This window comes from Ammodytes marinus (assembly GCF_949987685.1).
Source record: "Ammodytes marinus genome assembly, chromosome: 4".
NCBI lineage: Eukaryota > Metazoa > Chordata > Actinopteri > Uranoscopiformes > Ammodytidae > Ammodytes > Ammodytes marinus.
In genome coordinates, this window is record NC_137233.1 from 29,342,388 (window position 1) to 29,362,457 (window position 20,070).

A 20,070-nucleotide genomic window follows, 5' to 3' on the forward strand; every position below is an offset into this window, starting at 1 on the left:
CGAGGGGAAATGGAAAAGGAAGGGAAAGGGAAAGGACGACAAGTATTTGGAAATGTGATGGAAAGAGTCAGAGGAGAGGTGGACGGAGGGAGGGAGGGAGGGAAGGAGGGAGGGTGATAGGAGAGAGTAGAGAGGGAGAGCTAGGACAAGAGCGATGGGGAGGAACGAGAGCCAATGCAAGTGAGGGATAAAGGAAAGAAGAGCGAGAGTTTTGTCCAGCGCTGCAGAGCTGTCTGATTTAATGTACTATCAGCAAGAGCTCAGTGGAGCGAGAGCCCAGATTACTGGAGCACTGCACACACACACACACACACACACACACACACACACACACACACACACACACACACACACACACACACACACACACACACACACACGGCCATGAGTTTCGTTACAACCCAAGAACTTCAGAGTTTTTTTTGTCCTGACTAGTCTCTTTATGGATCAAGATAATTGGCTTTAGGTTTATGCTGCCATCAGCTGTTCCCTCGAACAAACTGTCTCTTCTGGTCCCCACTTTTCTCTATGGAAAGCATTGGATCAAAATGATGCAAAAATGCAATCATGGGGGTCCCCTGGGACATTTAGGACACTCAATAACACATTTAGGCATTTCAGGGTGTTTTTGTGGGGAGAGACGCAACCAAAAAACTGCCAAAATAGAAACAGCAAGCACACACAGTACACACATGCACGCTCTTCTTTTCAACTACACCCAGCAAATGACAGGGAGTGAGATACGGAGGCCTTCTGTAACCATAAACAACCATCATTCCATGTCTTTTGTCTAGCTGTATGCCTCCTTCCCTCTGTCTGTCTTTAATTTATCACCCTCCCTGTATCTGTGTTGGCTTTGTTGCGTATTGAAGCCTATAGAAAGATGCAAACGCAGCTCTTCTCCCCTGGGTTGGTTGGAGAGCTCTCAGAGGCTGCTGTGATGTGGCCTTGCCCCCACAGTGAGATCTGTCAATCTAACCGTAGCTCCCCCAGTCTCGTAGTCTGCTCCTCTGTTGTTGTGCTATCCTCTGAGTTTACTCCTACAGCTGGCTTTCCTCCACGTTCTTGCTTTTTGTTTTTGTATCTTTATGGCTCCCACTGGGACATAGATGGGAGTTTGATTTGTAGTGTGTCCATGCTACACAGCAACCCCCACTCTGTATATGCATTACTACAGCGCACACATCCAGATGAAAGCAGCATCAGGCACTAATGAGGCATACAATATTGACGCCTATGACGAACATGTCAGTCTAGAGAAGAGCTGTATATGTCTGTGTTACTGACACTTATCTGGCCCATTTAGGGAACAATGTATTAATAAATGCAGTATGCAGTATAATACAGAATGATGAATAGCATCATAAATGTGTTTTTATCAATAAAACTATAGAAAAATCCAATATGTAACAAACGGTGGAATCGTAAAAGGTGGAATCAGCGGTATTGGAGAATGCTTGTTGTTAAAGGGATAGTTCAGTAATATTGCAGTGGTGTTGTATGGGGTACTTAGGCATAGTTAGGCATAATTTACCATATGGAGAGGTGACGGCTAGTGCAGTCAATATAAAGGAGTTTAGGGGAGATGTCACTGGAGCAGAAGTCAGCATTGTACTGTTGCAGACAGGGCCAGAAGAAAAACTTCTTTCTCCACATACTGTATATAAATGCTAAACTAAAAGCTAAATATATGTTCAACTGTATGCTAAACTGAGTTTTTTTTCTGTATCAGTCCGCCAATCATCTGCTGGACTCAGAGCTACTGCACATTATGCAAAACTCAAGAAAACAAAAAATAGGCTGGCAGCAAACTAAAGCTGTGGATAAGATCTCAGTTTAGTGTACAATTGAACAGATATTTAGGTTTTAGGTTAAAATGTGTAGAATTTTTTTTTAACTCCTTATAGTGAAAGCACTGTCCGCCATCTCCATAAGGTAACACATTAATTATGTGTTATTATTAAATAAAAGTACCTCATACAACCCCACTTCAAAAATACTGAAATATCCCTTTAAAATCACTTTTTTGTCAAAATCAATGAATATTTTCAAATAAATGATCTGCTACCTGTGTATACTGTGTGTACTGAAAGAAATGCCAGTGTTGATACACATAGCCTAGGCTCAGTAAATGGGCTTGTTGTTAGCTTTGGTGGCCTGCCCCTTTGTTTACCCTTTGTTTACATACCAGTTTAACAAGCCTAGGCTGTGAATGAACAACAGGGTCTTTTTCCAGCGCACACACATTACAGACAGGTAGTGGATCGTGGGGAAATATTCATTTTGACAACAAGAGTTCTCCAGAATCACTAACTCCACCTTTTAGATTAGTGTTGCATCCTGTCAGTGGTTTTATTTATCATTGTTCTCATGATAGTGGAGCGGATCAGTGCTTATTTTTGCCAGAATCTTTCAGTTGATGATACAAGCGTTGGCATGAGCAGTCTCCATCGGTCACTTGACAAGAAAATTGACGGACGCTAATCTGCTCCACTATGATCTGCTGTGTCATGGAGGGAAGGAAGCACAGGCGTAGGGGGGAGAGAGGGAGAGAGAGAGGGAGGGACGGAAGGAGGGAGGGAATTAAATGGCTGCCTCCCTAATCCCAGCTCTTGGTGTCTCCTACCTGGGATTATGTCTCAGGGATGGAGAGATTGGGATTACAGACTGGCAGACAGAGTCAGACGTCAGATTAGTATTTAATTGAAGCTTCCAGATAACCATGCTGCTGTGACACGAGTGCCCCGCCCGATAGGGTTTGGCCTCTGCTGTGTCCTGCAACGGCAACGACCATACCAAGCATTGTGAACTATATGTTTGTGAGCCATGCATAAAGCCCAAGTAGATCTCAGTCAGAATATGATTACACCCTGTTGACAGTATTCGTGTTGGAGTGTTTGCAGGCAGAGTGGAGACTGTTGTTGTTACTTTGCATCAGCTACGGCAGCAAGTCTGGGGTCGTGTGCTGGCCACTGCAGAGGCGGAGAGGGATACTCACATTGACACATGGCTGGCCAGGAAGCGCCACATGCCACAGACATTCACACAGCAACCCTCCTGTGTGTTCTTTATGCTCCATAGCTCTTTCTGGAGCATGTCTTTTTCTCCATCTCTTCCTTATTTGACCTCTCCCCCTGGTCTGTACACACAGTGCAGACATTGTCTCAGGAACCCCCTCTCAGCTGTTTCACATCGGCCCCTCTCAAAGCTTCATTCAGGCCAGAGGCAGAAGAAAACATTGGGAGGAGTGTTGTGTTAAATGGCTCATAACCTTCTTGTCCTGGCATACCACTACTTGCTGCCGCTCTGCCAGAACTGTGATGAATATAGTTTTAACTAGACTTCCACCAAAACATTCCTTCCAAGCTCAAATGTCTTACGTTGAAAACAAACAGAACGTGGAAATAAGGCTGCATTGAATACCGAAAGATTGTGCTTCTATTATACCGCAATGCATTCAGTATCAGTTAGGTGTTTTTAAATTTTTTAGTTTGGGGTTTTCTACTGGAAATAGTAGTGTAGTGTCCTTTTTAGCCACTGTCTGAAATGCGTGGCTTCTCTCCTTGTGACATCATATGGGAAGAGAAATCTTACTGGGGTTTTTGAATGCAGGTTTTTAGAAAGTGGAGGTGGAGAAAAAGGGATGTTTTTTTTATCATACTTTGGGACTAACAAAGTCACACCGGGGACCCGTGTTAATGTTGAAAAAACCATGAAAAGGTGACAACTTAGGTCATGCAGATAGGGCTTTTGTTTAAACATACATTTACCTACATGATTTTTTTGTGCTCTCCTCTCCACTGTGCATCACTGCTCAGCTGTATGCATTGCAATCAGAACAGTGGGGAGCAGTCAGAACAGTGGGGATTTTTCTACCAAGCTATATTTAGTTTGCCCTTGGCCGATAGCGAGAGGATAGGACTGCAGATGAAGATGTGGCTATATGGCAGAAAGGACAGCACAAAGACAACTCCTAAGCACTCCTAAGTTGAGGGGCTATTTTGAATTGATATCAAGGCCCACATAACGTCATGCTCTGTGCTGCAGTGTAAAGAAAAAAACAGAAAAAGATCACATTACAGCATGAGTGACCTTCTTATGGCGCTGCTCTCACAATTATGTCATATGATTGTGAGTGAAACTGGTGAGCACCCTGTTCCTCCAAAGTCTTTAGAAGTAGGGCAGATGAACTCCCAGTAGTTCTCTCTCTCTCTCTCTATCACTTTCACAGTGCATATTAATAACCGACGGACTGCGCATCACCTCAATCCACACATACAAGTGCCTATTCACACACACACACACACACACACACACACACACACACACACACACACACACACTTGAGGTGATACCTGACAAGATATTTCACTGTTGTTGGGTGACACAGGACGGTTGACTCACTCCAGGCTGAAGGGTTTCACACCAATGAGAGCCGGCGAATAGGGGGGAGAAGAAGAGAGGAGGTGGCGTGGGTAAACACCTCTGCGGCGGATCTTTCTGCTCTAACTGTATGGAGATTCCACCATGGTGTCTTCTCCTGCTGAGTGAAGTGTGTACGGTCAACCAGCGAGAGGAACACGGGATAGGAGAGAAGGCTCCTGTTGCAGGCAAAGAGAGGAGGGACTGGAATACTGGAGGAGCCACGGTTTTGCGAGGGGGGTCTCTGTCTCTTTAAGCTGGGCTGTTTGTTACTGCAGAGTGTGTGTGTGGGTGCTGCAGTAGAGACAGAGAGAGAGGGAAAAAGAGAGAGAGAGAGAGAGAGAGAGGGAGAGAGGGATGAGAGAGCATCGATAACGGAGAGATGTTAGAAAAGGAACAAGTAGGACATGCAGCAGAGATTCGGAACAGATTGGAGTTTTTTTTTTTAGGAGACCAAAATCAAAAAGTGTGAGGTAACGAGCAGAGCAGGTCTAAGAGGAAGTGTGTGAGGAGGACTCCAGGGGGGGTGGTGGGTACAGGTTGGAGGGGTGGCCGAGCGAGTGGACAGGGGGCTGTTTATTCGGAGCGTGGCACCGGTGGCAGAGTGGCTGCGCTGGGATGGCAGAGGAGGAGGGGGCAACTGGGGGGGCTGGGGCTGGGGCTGGCGCTGGGGCAGTCCACAGAGGGACAACAGAGCCAGGGGGCAGGAGAGGAGGGCCAGCGAGGGCTACGCCACCACCACGCACAGGACAACGGTGCCGGCTGCCGCGTGGTGCCACCTCCACCACCATGCTTCATCCATGGACCCACAGATAGCAGCACCTCTTGTCCTGGAGGAGGTGAATGGGGAGGCAGGTGTGTTGGAGGAGGAAGAGGAGGGGGAGGTTGAAGGTCTCAGGGTGGAGGCCGGCGTTGGGACCTTTCTGGGCCAGGTGTCACTGCATCTGGAGGACTCAGAGGGCGAGGTGGGCAGCGCCTGCTTCGGACAGGTGTCCCGGCGGCTGGGCCGGCTGCTCAAGAGGCTGCCCAAGTCCCGGTCCTGGAGCGACGGCCTGCGCATCCTCAGACGGTCCTCCTCCAACGGATCTTTGCTCACCACCTCAGGTATGGGAAAGAAGGAGAATGAAGTGAGTGTGCAACAAGAAGTAGCAACTAGGAAAAGTGAGAAGTTGTACATAGATTGAATCTCAGTCAGTTTTTGTTGGTGATGATAGGGATTAGTATTTTGGAGGAAAAAAATTTGAAAAATGATGAGTAGACAGGGTGAGCTGGGTTTGGCCTCAAAGGACGGCTGTGGGCCAAACTATTTGGGTATTGTGTGCATCGAACAGGCTGTCTATCTGTGAACTATAATGCCCTCAAGCTCTGTTACTCTTTGTTTACCCCCCCCCCCCCCCTGGTTCTCTCTATCGGCTGATCTATCCCCATTGCTTTTGTTTAAAAGCCCATGTCTGTGTGATGTGATGGTGTGTGAACAGCTAGGGGCTGCAGATTGAATGTACACGCCAGAATAGTCCAGCAAACAGGCCAGATGAAAGCAGTTGGATTTACAGCTCGACACACACACACACACACACACGCACACACGCACACGCACACACACATACGCACACACACACACACGCACACATACACACACACACACACACACACGTAAAGAAAACGCACACAATTTCAAACTGTTGAAAAAAGCTTACCTAAATGGATTATCATATTGACTTTCATATTTGTCGCAGGAATTTGAGATAAGAGTGAGTCTGCTGGAGGCCGCGTGGTATCGATTTTTCCTATGTTTTCCCAAAATAGAGGACTGGCTAATGCAGGCTTTTTTTTTAGGTGAGGGGACTACATAATGTTACATTAGCACGAAGTGTGTTTGGGGTAAAAAGAGGCAGGGAGCACAATGGTCGGGTGCTGCAGAATTATTGATTCACAGCAAGAGACTGACATCTGATTAAAAATGGTTACTTCAGCTCTTTTGCGCGTGTGTGTGTGTGTGTGTGCGTGTGTATGTGTGTGTGTGTGTGTGTGTATGTGTGTGTGTGTGTGTGTGTGTATACCCTCCTGTGTAAGCATGATAAGACCCAGACCAAACATGACTCAGGGGAGGTCATCTTGGAGCTTACTACTGCACCTGAGCAAAGTTATCCTACAGCCTCAAACGCTTCACAAACAGCATCGACAGCATGATGCACCTCACACAGATAATAGGTATTTTTAGATGGTGTTTCCTTTTAAGGAAAGCCACTTAATCCTTTAAAGAATCAACAGGACCAGGCCAGTTCCTCTTCTATTGCTTCTTCTATCTATAATTATCATCTGTCTACGTCATAATGTTGGATGATGCTGTCGGGAACTTCCTCTAAAATTCTCAAAATTGCTCAGGATATAGTAGCTTGGTGACTGTAGTTCCATGGTTGGAGGGGATAATATGTTTGATTGGGGAAGTGTTAAGTTTTTGAACATTGTTTGTGTTCAGGGGCAAGGTTAAAGCTCCTCCAATTTGCCATGTATACGAGCCAGTTTATCCATTCTAAAGATTGATGCTCAGCCCGTCTTCTGGAGCTTTTTAAAGTTTGCAAAAATAACCCTGGTGATGTAAAAGGTTATCTGCAGGCCTGGACTTGAAGACTAGAAATATGCTCAATCGCCTGAGTACCCCTTTAACTCAAGCACCCCTTTAACTTAAGTTAAAAACTAAATGGATTTTGAAGGACTTTTGTTGTACGCATTAGAATTTTTTTTTTGCTTAAAGCTTCAGTCCTGACCTTAAAAACAAACTCTCAGCTCTACATATATTTATTTGATTTCTTCTTGAGCTTTCCGCCACATGGAGTTTGGTCAGTTGTCATGGAGATGGTTCGGCTGCATCCATTTGCAGCCCTCTGGACAGAAAAAAAAAAAATCTTTAAAAAAAACAACAAAGAAAAAAGCCTGCAGCCTGGTTCTTCTCTTGTTTGTTGTTGTGAATTCGGGGAGCATCTGGAGCTCTGACAGATGGAGGAACTGAGGCAGTGTGGGGGAGACAGACATGCTGCTGTGAGGGTGATAAAACCCACTGTCAATGTCAAGTATGAAGTTATTTTGTCAATGTCAAGTATGAAGTTATTTTATTCGGAACACAAAAACACATGTGTGGAAGTGAACAGGTTTTATTTAGGTTAGGAAAGATTTTGCTTGGTCATGTCTGGTAGGTCAGCATTTGATTGTGTGTGTGTGTGTGTCAACGGCACGCACAGCAGGGGGAACATGGATCACTGCTCCAAATGAGCTATGATGGGATCAGACCAGCTAATACCTTCTAAAGTCCCCAGAGCTGCTCTTGATTCCCTGGTAACACCTGCAGAGCTCCCTTTAGGTTCATTAGTGGGCCGTGTTAATATCCTCGACCCCCCTGCTATTTAGCTCCCTTACCCCCCCCCCCCCCCTCCCCCTTTAATCCCTCCTCCTCATGCAAACATAAGTCAATACTCCTGGCCATCTCTATCTGGTGCCATACAGACATCCTCCATGACCTGCTAATCTGTGTCTTTACCCTCTCTTTGTCTATCCCACACCCACTGCCTCACGACACACACACACACACACACACACACACACACACACACACACACAAACACACACAAAAAAAATCAACAACAAGCACCCACATCCCCTATCATCCCAAGAAGTTACAGGAAATGGTGCAGAAAAAGATGGACAATGTTCCGGCTACTTTACTTTGGGTTTCTTGGAAATGTGGGAGTGGAAAAAAAGATAGAAAGGAGATAGAAAAGAGAGAAACATGATATGAGTGTGAATCACTCAGCAGCCTCCACCCAGACTATATGAATGCCTCCCTCCCACCCCCCCTCCCCCCTTTTGGAGAACAGGGTTAAACGCTCTGCCTATCCAACTCGTCTTCCTTTTATCGACCCAAGTGCATGCACTGCGAGTTAACACAGCCACCACATATAGATCCCCTCCGCATAATGTGCATGAAAGCTCCCTCATCTCTCCCCACTGCACTGATGGAGTTTCCAAGGGCTGACTCTTTCTCAGTCTCTTTATGTCTGCATCATCGTTCCGCTCTGGGTCGGTTTTGAAGCAGTCGAACTGGAATGATGGGATTGAGGAACAGGGAGGGGGGGGTGGGGGGTATGGAGGAGTAACCAAGTCCCCAGTCTATACCATGGTGTCAGATAACACCACAGCCCTTCATCTTGTTGAGACAACACACATACAGACTCCAGGCTCCATGGCTCTCTCTCTCTTTCTCTCTCTCTCTCTCTCTCTCTCTCTCTCTCTCTCTCTCGCTCTCTCTCTCTGGCTCAGTGCAACACATGCTGAATGATAAGTGTTTATGGACAAACTTCATTACAGTGATCGCTCGGTGCCCTGTCTCCATATGCAGGTGCTCATGTGCTTTCACTGTCATCAAAGTGTCTACATTTTAGAATAGCTTTAAACCAGGAAATGCCTCTCCCACAGATTAAGGTGACACACTGCGGGCATAATTTTTTCCATTACTGGCCGTTTTGAGACTTTGTTAATTGTCTACATGTATGATACATTTTCTTCTTAAGAACATGACAAAAATGCCTTTTTTTTAGGCCTGTCCATAGTACTTTTTTGTATTGATTAAATGAAAAAAGGCTGTATTTAAAATCTGTTTGGTAAAAACTGTGGACACTAATAGGTTGTAAAAATGTCATTAAGATTCTAACTTTGGCTTTATTCAACATCTAGATGTTCGGTCTTTAAAGTGATGCTGATGCATTTGTTAGATATCGCAACATTTGTATAGTGATTCAAACATTTCTGAAAAAATGTGTAATACAAAAAAAGATGTGTCTTAATGTAAGTAATCAACTGGCAAAGTGTCATGATGATCTATAGGCTGAAAATGTTACCCTAGTCACCTGCTGTGTCTCACCTTGTCTTTTACGTGTGCTAACGAAAAACCGCATCAGCGCATGGAAGTTACAAAACATAGAATTCAGATACACTGTATGATGAAAATATTTAGAGGTTAAGCGAGGTTAAGGTTAATAATAGGCTTATGAAAGAATGAAAAGAATCACAGTTTGGCAGTTCACCAGACACAGCATCTTAAAAGGCAAGTCAAATGGAATGCTCCATGAGAACTGACTGGCTATTAACGTGCCTTCAAATCATAAATACTGTTAAGAGTCTAACGAGACAGGTCCTTAATGTGTGACTGAAGCCCTTTCCAGTCAAAGGCAGCACAAAGAACACAAAGGCTTTTTTCCCTTGTTTGTATGGACTTTAGAATTAGGAAGTTGATATGGGGATTTAAAGGTACTTTCCTTCATGATTTGGAGTTTTAAACACGAAAGTTACAGGGCACAAATACAAGAAAAATGTGTATCAGTAAATCCAGCGATAGGTATCTTCTAACAAAACCTGTTGTCACATGCCCATACGTGGACGTGAACACAACTTCTCCTAAAAATCCCACACAGGGGAATCGGCCTTGAGGCTTTGAGTTAAAGCAGCTTCCCCATTTTTTTAAAAATGTGTGCAACAATGTACTTTCCACCGAGAGAGCAAAAGAGAAACCCCCTTTCAAGTCTTAAAATGGAATTCAGAAGGGAGTTTCATCTCAGGCATGAATGCATAGATACCACTGCCATACACAGACAAATTCAAACATGAAAAATTGACATTCTTGCTGACCCCCTTCCCTTTTCTGCTTTCTCTTTCTGTCCGTGCGACTGTTCCTGTGTCAGCAAGCCTGCATAACCTTCAGAACGCCTCTGGGTCTCTAGACCACTGATGCAGTTTCCCCACCTGCTCATATGTGCATGGTACAAGTAAATAGGCCTGCATAGACAGCCACAATGCATACACCAAAGCGTACACACTCAGTATGCTTACATAAAAGAAAAAACACCTTAATGACTGGAATTTCATATTTAGGGAAATCTGAAAGCCGAACCATGTATGTTAACTGTATTCCAAATCAACCCTAATCCTAACACTTCATTTAAATCCCAACATTGTGAGGTTTGTTTACAGTGTGAAAAAAGGTGTCATATTTTTTTACAAAGATGTCAGCAAAAATACACACTGCCCCACGATGGTATATTTATATTGGGAGATAGACACAGAGACAGTGTGTTTATAATCAGTGTGGGAACGCTCTTCAATTCTAGGTTTACCGTGACTTGCTGACAGCAGCATATCTTACTGTAGGTGTGGAACAGGAAAAAAAAGTGTTCCTCCCATTTTCCTTGCAGCTCGCCCAGCTGTTATCCTTTTCTTCTAATCTAGTCATCCAAAGGCGCTGTCTTTTGTAGTAAACCACAACCCAGCACAAACACAGGTTATGTCTGTGTTAGAGAGAATACCAAGGAAAGGAGAGAGAATTGAGACACGTTTAGTGCAGCAAACCAGTCTGTGAATTTAGTAGTATGTTGGAATGCTGAATGTCTTTTGTGTGAAATGAATGTAAAACAACCCTCAGTTTGGACCACATGGGCTTCTGTATTGATGGCTGTGTGAAGAGAGCAAAAGAGTTTTGAGTTTGAGCTTTTTAGCGCTAGTAGTGCTACAGAGCAATATAAGTGGGTTCCATTTTTCTGTACCATGTGTGTATCGCACTAAATGTTTTTTTTTTTTGGCTAGTAATATTTAATGGAAACACATAACTTTGTTGTGTGTTTATAAGAAAGGCATCTTTTTAAGGAAACATTGGCTTTCTCATAGGTCACTACCACTCTCATATCTGATATGACACTTTTTTCCAGCAGCCAATTAGCTTAGCTTAGCTCAGCACTAAGACTTCAAACATGCTATCATTGGTTTGTTGGTATCATTGGTAACAAAATCAACCTACCAGCCCCTCTAAATGGTGATTTGTCTTATGCTGTTTTATGGGGGTTAGTTATTTTGTTACCTTTAAATTTGGTTAGCTCATTCCCACTGTTTCCAGTCTTTGTGCTTAGCTTAGCTTATCTTAGCTTAGCTTAGCCTGGCCAGCTGTTGATGGCTGCCTCACATGTACACTCAAGACAGTGTTGATATTCTCGTTGAACTTTCGCCGAGATAGAGAATAAGCTTATTTTTTCCCCAAGTATCTCATGTTTCTTCTGTCTGAATATGGACCTTAGGGCACAGTTTGCAATTCCAGAGTGAGGGCAATGAGGCAAGCAGGACACAGGAAAGGAGTTTCTCTCTTCCCTTCCACTGCGTGCTTCCTTTCCTTCTCTCGTTCTGCAACAACCTCTAAACTGTCCTGAGCACAGTATCCCTTATCTGAACTCTTTCCTCAACACGTCCCTTATGTCAGCGAGCCATTGCAGCCCTTCCCTCTTACTCGCTCTCTCTCTGCCAGCCTGTTTCTGACACACACACACACACACACACACACACACACACACACACACACACGCTCATATGCCTATCTCCCTCTCTTAATGCGGTGACCTCTCAGCTGTCATGAGCAAAGTATCCCTTATCTGAGCTTGCCTCTTTGCTCGACACATCCCTCCTGTCAGTAAATCCCTGTCCGGTCTCTCTTCAACTCTCCTCCTTGTACCTGCTGCTTCCATAATCGGCCCTACTATTTATTTTCCATGCCTTCGGAGCATTTCATTACCGTACAAGCTGTTTTGTCAATACACACATTTCCAAGCATGAAAGTCATAAGCGAATAGTCTGTGGTTTAGAATCTCACCAATAACAAAGACAGCCCTACACACACCTAAGAAGAGCTACACTCTTTCTACATGGGTCATCAAGAAGCTTGTTGCCATGGTTACGGTGCTGATGCTGACACAGTGGTGTCCCTCTCAGGGAAGGTTACAGGCAGAGACCCTAATGTCACTAGACAGAAAACCAATCAGGCTTAGCTCAGCAGCAAAGAGGTCTAAAACAACACCGTGTGCTTTTTTTGAAGCAAATATGTCAGCATCAACTTCCAAACAGAACATCGTTGGAATCATTTATTTTTTTCAATTATCTTTTTATTGGGAAATTCACATTAGGCCCTACATCACATCCACTGAGAGTAAAACAATTATCATTCAATTATTAACAGAAGAGCTGTACATAAGCCAAGAGTATTGGATTTGAGAAAAAACAATCTTCTTGTTTGAATAATTTTAATCTTTTTATGCCACCAGACTGATTGCATGTACAGTGTTTTATTTTAAAAAGCTCTCCTTGCGGGGTGCTCAGGTGGCTTAGTGGATAGAGCGCGTACCATATTGTCTCAGGCCTTGTTGCATGTGGACGCGGGTTCAAATCCAACCCATTGACCTTTACTGTGTGTGTCATCCCCCCTCTCTCTGTCTCCCCATTTCAACTCTGTACTATCAAATAAAGCTTGAAAATGCCAACAAATTAAAATAAACTCTCCTTGCTTGAGGACCACATAAAGGATCTGACTCAAGAGTTTCCCTCAATTCCCCCTGGTCCTGTCTTTGCCCATGCGGTTTGAAAATACATCTCTTTTTCTTTAGCATGGATTATCCCACCAACGGAGCAGGAGTCAGATGTGTCTCAGGGGGGGGAAAGCCTCTGGCCACAATAAAGTCTGCAAGGATTCAACAAGCTAAAATATATGTATTATAGAACTGTGGGCTATTTTCAGAGCTTTCAAGGGGGAAGGAACCAAAATCTATTCTTTTCTGGCTTAGCAGTAAGATGTGAGTTGACCATACCAGGCCTGCTCTACTGTTACTGTCTGTTAGCCTTGGAGTTTGTCCATCCATTGTTATGATACAGTATGCCAGTACAGTATGTCCTTTATAAAATGTGCAATAGGTTTTCACCAGAAAATATCTTATTTCATTTGCAACATTTAGTATTGCCATGATCTCAAAACCTCAATGTATACAGGTTATTGTTGGGCTACTTTACACTTTATAGCATAAGGTGGATTGGTGGATCTTTTGTGTCCAAGTCTCTGGATAATTAATCAATCCATGTCACTCTACAGACATGTATTGGCAGGTATCCTTTGTTTGGATTTATTCTCATGCTTCAGTCCAGTACCTTGCAGGTGTGTATCCAGCATTAGCCACTAGATGGAGCTAGTTTTCTGTGTTAAGGGAGCATGTTTGATTTTCTTCGTTCTAAACTTACACACATACCTGTGACTTCTCAGCACACTGTCTTACATGAAATCCTGCGGAGGGGAACAGTTCCAATTATTTGATCAATGGTTGATGGTGTTTTATTTGCTGATTTTCAGCCACTGGTTCTATCCTGCTCTAAATGCTCTATCTTGTCTCTGATTGGTGTATTTTCGTGTTTCATCAGACTGCAGCTACACCTGTCACCTGGAGTGTGAGAGCCAGGTGCAGCTGGACTGCAACCGGAAGGACAGAGAGCCCAAAGAAACTCCATCTCCCAGAAGCCACCGCCCCTCCACGGCCCCTCAGCCCAAGGTGAGCATCCCTTAATACAAAACAAATATATCCCTTAGTAGAATTACTGTAAGCTGTCATGAAAGGGTGACTAGAGGCTATATGTGGCATTTTAGGGGCACTGCAAAAGAGCAAACAAATTCATTAAAGATTAAGTTTGTGTTCAACTTTTCTATGCGGAGGTGTGTGTGAGTCACTACTGTGTATAACAGCATGGTTCATTCTGCAGCATCTCACAGAGCCTGACCTTTTACATAACAGTCGTCCTCTTTCACAACACTCTGTTCTTTCGCCTCTTCGCTTGTCTCTACTTATGAATTTATACATGCGCTCGCTCATTTAGCTTTTTTTTTGGTCACAGAATGTTCCCAGGACAGAATATGCTATATCACATAATCCTCTGATGTGCCTTCCTGTCTCTTTTGCCTGCTCTGTTGCTCTGGCCTCCCTCTGTGTCTTTCTCATCCCTCCCCTGTTTAATGGGATGGATTTATTAAATCACTGCTGGATCCTGATGTCCTAGCTTCCTCAGTTGTCTCTCTTACAAACACAAGCTTATTAAGTTTAAACAATGTTCTTTGCAGGGACCTCCATTACGGCAAGTCTGTGTTAGCTCAACCTATTGTCAGATGTTTAGCATGATAGAGAGATATTTTCATAGTTACCCACTGTTTATATTTTGCAAGCTCAACTTCAAATCTTTTACATTTTCATACTACCATCCTGTACTAGCCTCAGGCAATGCAGTTATACTGTAATTATGTAAAACTCATTCTCAAAATAGTGCTTCACCCACTCTTTGTGTGAGCGCATTTGTGAGTACAGGAACATGAGAGAGAGAGTGTGAGCCCGCATGCTGCTCTTGGCATCCCAGCCTCCAATCACCCACTCAATGTGGGCTACTCTCTTTCTCTCTCTCTCTCTCTCTCTCTCTCTCTCTCTCTCTAACACACACACACACACACACACACACACACACACACACACACACACACACACACACACACACACACACACACACACACACACACACACACACACACACACACACACACACACACACACATTGTGCACGAGAGAAAGCTGGATAACACCACTGGCCTGCAGCAGGATTTTGGCAGCTACTCAATGCCCATGCGGCAGATCACACAACATAAAACCCCTGGTAGTGTGTCATGTAGTTCTCCGCTTCCAGAGAGCGAGAACAAATACACACAGTCATACTTCCCAAAAAAACATGTTGATGATGTGAATGGCGAAAATAAAGGCTAGCGAGGAGGGGGATGAATTGGCTAACTGCTTGACCTGCAGTTCAGGCAGTTTTAACATGCTAGTGTGTTTTTTAATATATGCCAAATCTACTGGCATATGATGTTTTGTAATCATGTTTAGCTTGACAACTGCTGCTTCTTCTTTCTGTGTTTAATGGCCGTGTAATTTAACATAATGAGCTGAAAGTCAGAATTAAGTGAGCGTTTGTCTTGGAGGTATGTGAACTTGTGACTAAGGCCTGCACTTTCCCAACACTCTTGTTCGGTTCATAGAGTACACTAGTACTACAGACAAGAGGAGATATGACAGTTCATTTCCTGCAGTCCTCTTTCTCCTTTTTTGCTGTTATATAGCTGTGTCTGTGTGTATGTGTGTGCGTGTGTGCGTGTGTGTGTGTGCGTGTGTGTGTGTGTGTGTGTGTGTGTTTCTTTCCACTTTGTCTTCAGAGCTCCGTATTGTGTGCATCAGCAGAAATTGATCCCCTTTTACCCCAAATAAAAGCATTCAGAGCACACAGACCAGGCTTTATCGACTTGAGGCCAGGAGGCATGTTGCTCAGTATACGTGTGTGTGTGTGTGTGTGTGTGTGTGTGTGTGTGTGTGTGTGTGTGTGTGTGTGTGTGTGTGTGTGTGTGTGTGTGTGTGTGTGTGTGTGTGTGTGTGTGTGTGTGTGTGTGTGTGTTGTAGCATTCTACCCCCTTCCATTGCCCATCTCCCTTAGTGATTACATTGACTGAAGCGAGGTGCAAAGCTGCAGGTAATCAGTCTCGGGCCGACCCTAACCTGACAGAAAGCCGCCCGATGATAGGGTGACACACTGTCCATGCACACTGCAGCCCTCCAATAGAATATACAGTAGGTTTACCTTTAATCATGTCTGAGAAGATTTTAAAATCATAATCATATATATGTACGGAAACAGCAATAGCAGACAGATGCACGTACGCGCCATCAATCTCGGCATTGACAGGAGCATTAGATGACGAGGGGGGGTCACTGCCAGAGTCAGAGGGCAGATTGTAGGGTCAATGGAAGGTTAGGTGTCACAGTAATCCCTAAACTGAGGGCAAATAGTCATTATTTTCCTGATGTCACTTCAGTCATTGTGAGCCTCTCCCCCCACCTCTCCTCCACCAACACACCAGCAGTGGGAGCACAGCTGTGGAGTTTTTTTTCTTCTTCTGGTTTGTGTGTGTCCCCGCGGCTGTGTTAGGTGTGTGGAAACATTAGCCCTAATTATGTCCCTGTGCTACTTAAAAGCCACATGTTAACAGTGGTTGGTAGCTTGTAGTGATCCTGTGCACGCTACAGCAGAATCTCTCGGGCTGCCATCTTCCTCGCCTGCTTCCTGTCACTGTGTATGTGAACACAGGAGCTGTGAGTCTCCATATCTCTCTGGCTCATCAGTGTTTCTCTTTCTACTTAAACCATGCCTCTCTCTCTCTCTCCCTCTCTCTCTCTTTCTCTTTCTTTGTAAGAGGAAGTGGCCATGCTCTGCAGGGTGCAGTGGCTTGCAGGAAGAGAGAGAGAGAGAGAGAGAGAGAGAGAGAGAGAGAGAGAGAGGAGGGAGACGGGGGAGGGTGCTTGCAGGCTGATAACGCACACTAAACCACAGATGGTTGAGCAAGGCTGCAAGAGAGTGAGGGAGAGGAGCGGGTGCAAAGACAGATAGACAGAAAGAGACAGAGAGAGCAAAGGAGAGGAGAGAGAGGTAGAGTCAGAGAGAGAGAGAGAGAGAGGCTGTGTGGGAGGCATCTCTCTGGTAGCATTGCCAGAGCAACTGAGAGAGGAGGAGAGAGGAGGGTAGTGCACACTCTGTGAACGTCTTGTTGCTGCAGCCAAGAGCTCTTCTTCTGTTGTTTACTGTGGACTCCAGGGAGGGACGGATGATCACATATACATGCCGACACAATCCAGTTGCTTCTGCTGCCACCGGGAGTCTGATTGAAGTCTTCTTGGGTTTTCTTTGACACAGAGCAGGACGTAAGCAGGATGTGGTACAGCACACATGCCTTTATGTTTTCCGTGGGTATAACGGGAGCTCTCAGGTGAGCAGGGTTAACTCGAAACCGACCTGTAAGCTGACTCCATGACACACAGCAGGTGCCTATGTATGGGAGTGTGTGAGAAGTGTGCACACTGTGTACGAGCGTGCACGTGCATGTGCGTTTAGCTGCACGCGAGCAAGGTGCATATACTGTACGGGGTGCGTGTGTTTTTGTGACACCGGCGTCAGAGCAGCATACCCACGTCAGGAGGAAGTGACAAGTCTGTGCTATTTCCTGGTCCCTTCTCCAGTGGCACGCCAAGCGCCGAATCTGAGCTGAGTTCACCTGTAGGACGGGGACAGGTGGGACTAGAGACTGAACTCTCTGGATGCATCAGCAGAGGAGCGCTGACTGAACTGGATGAGTAAAGGACTGTTAGAGGCACGCACACTCTGATTGTGGCCGAGCGGCACATCAGACAAGCGTTTTTTTTTTCTTTTGAAAGAAACCAGCAACTTCCTCAAGCTGTCAACGCGCTGTAAGGCCGCCCCCCCCGCCCCCCCAGACCTCTCCATGACTGTCAACACGGTGCTGACCCCCTCCATGACCAACAGTAACAGCATGAGCAGCGGCTACTGCAGCCTGGATGAAGAGGGAGAAGACTTCACGTTCTTCACAGCCAAGACCACCTTCTTCCGCCAGCCCAGCAAGCCCGCAGCCAAGGTAAAGAATCAGGAACACTACTGTTGAAAGATGGAATCTTTGAGGGCAAAACCCAGCTCAGATGGGTCAGGTGGTACCGGCTGTTTCAGTTGGGCTGGGAAACAAACTGCCATTTATATATTTTTTTTATAACATGACACAGAAATGCAGAAGTGTGGAGAGGAAGTGGCGGTGTTTGTGCATTCTTGAGTAGGCCTCTAGGTGTAGGCTATGTGTGTGTGTGTGTGTGTGTGTGTGTGTGTGTGTGTGTGTGTGTGTGTGTGTGTGTGTGTGTGTGTGTGTGTGTGTGTTATGGTATGTGAGCACGTAGGACGGGGTTACTGTCATACATACGTGTATGTGTTGTAACATTGATCTCCCGGCCTGTCAGCCTTGTTCATCAACCTTGATGCCTTTCGGCAGCTCATTTATCATGTGTGTTGAGAGTAGTGGGAGAAGAAGTGGATAGAGTGAGCACTTAACACTGTGTGGTTTCATCTCAATGGAGGAGATAATGGTGTTTGTGTGATGGTGTGTTTTAGCAGTGATACTGAGTTAATGTCGACCTACAGATTCCATAAGGGCCTTTCCACCGTGTGTGGGGGAGGTTTCCTAAGAAACAAAGCTGATACTTTTTCACTAGTGCAAATGTGTGTGTGTGTGTGTGTATTCGTGTGCATGTCTTTTTTTGTGTTTGTGCGTGTCTTTGTGTGTGTCTGTGTGTGTGTGTGTGTGTGTGTGTATGTGTGTGTGTGTGTGTGTTTGTGTGTGTGTGTGTGTGCACGTGTCTTTTTTTGTGTGTGTGGTGTGTGTGTCTGTGTGTGCGCCACTTAACTGTAACAAACCATTTTCCTCAGTTACCATAGCAACTCATGATTTAGTTGGCACTCTGTGCACACTTCCTGAGATTGGGTTTTGGTCTACTGTACGTCGATTAGTTCCTGCATAATTGTGTCACAGTCATTCAGTACATACAAATACAGTATTACTTGCACTGCAGGGCCCTGGGTGCTGCTGGTCTGTTGTTGGGGCTTTTCCCATGATGCACAGTAGGAGACTGAATGCAGTTTAAATTGGGAGGGAGGAGTGTGACAGATAGAAAAGAAGAACGTGTTTCTAGGTTGCACAACAAGCCGCAATGAATATTCTTGAAATAAGGCAGACATTTGCATACATGTAAAAGAGCCTCTGCTGTGGCTGTCCTTGTCATCATGACACTGCCTTTGGTGTCTGACTTGGAGAAGGTAAAATCTCTGAATAATTGACCAGCTGTGTTGTCAGCACTCCCGAGTTGGGGTTGCTGCTGCCCTGACACAGAAGGGTATTTGGGCTAGGCTGTCTGGGTTGCCAGCTGACAGAGCCTGATTTCACTGGCATTACACAGCCAGAGAAAAGAAATGGTTCAACATGTACAGTAGTACAGTACAGTACAGTACAGTACAGTCAGCTGTATAGAACCTCACTGGTGTCCTCTGTTCGAGCCATTAAAGCGGCCGTTCAGTGAAAGCTTCATCTTCTTTTTGCCTGTGTTTGAATATGAAAAGGAGATATGCAAAGTTCACTGTGGCATCCTGTCAATGGTGACGTTATCCTTCATTTTGTTTATAAGGAAGGAATGAAAATTGGGTCACTGTGTCAAATGTACACGGAGACCCAGGGATACAGTATAGGCCTACTACTGCATTCATCAGAACAGTGAAAGGGGAGTTCAGAAGATCTTTTCTTTATGAATTATTTCCAGAGCTGAGCCTTTTGCTCCAGATTAGCCAGGCGGCTTTATGTGTGTGTGTGCGTTTGTGTGTGTGTGTGTGTGTGTGTGTGTGTGTGTGTGTGTGTGTGTGTGTGTGTGTGTGTGTGTGTGTGTGTGTGTGTGTGTGTGTGTTATCGCTGTGATGAGCAGGGGTAATGTTCAGTTCACTTTTCATGGTCCGCTTTTTGATGCAGTGAAGATCAATCGGTTACATGGCTGTTGGTAATGACCAACACTATAAAAGGTGTTTTCACAGCATAGATTTACACTACAGTAAACAGCAGATACCGGGAAACATTGGGGGGGTAAAAAAAGATTGCGTGTGTAAAGGAAAACTTTATATACGCATACAACTGAAGAGTATTAATTACAGAATTAAACTACTAGTTTTCACTATTTCATACACATGCTTGATGATTTTACTCCATTGCATTTTTTAAAAGGAGTAGTTAGATATTTCACAGATATATACTGTACAATCTAAACATGATACTACAAAAAATACCATGTATAGCTACACCATTACACATACAGCATTAAAATACTGCCAGCACAATAA

The 20,070-nt window shown here is 44.8% G+C and overlaps 1 protein-coding gene across 1 annotated transcript in view; it reads left to right on the forward strand.

Annotated features, from left to right (window-relative positions):
* The window catches only part of rassf5 (Ras association domain family member 5), a gene marked incomplete at its 5' end in the record, with an annotated part of 31,774 nt that overhangs the window by 2,083 nt on the left and 9,621 nt on the right, over window positions 1–20,070 (forward strand). Inside the window, one exon of the mRNA XM_080026623.1 lies at window positions 13,693–13,820. Coding sequence (XP_079882749.1) covers window positions 13,693–13,820 — 128 coding nt within the window. The remainder of the gene's footprint in view (window positions 1–13,692; window positions 13,821–20,070) is intronic.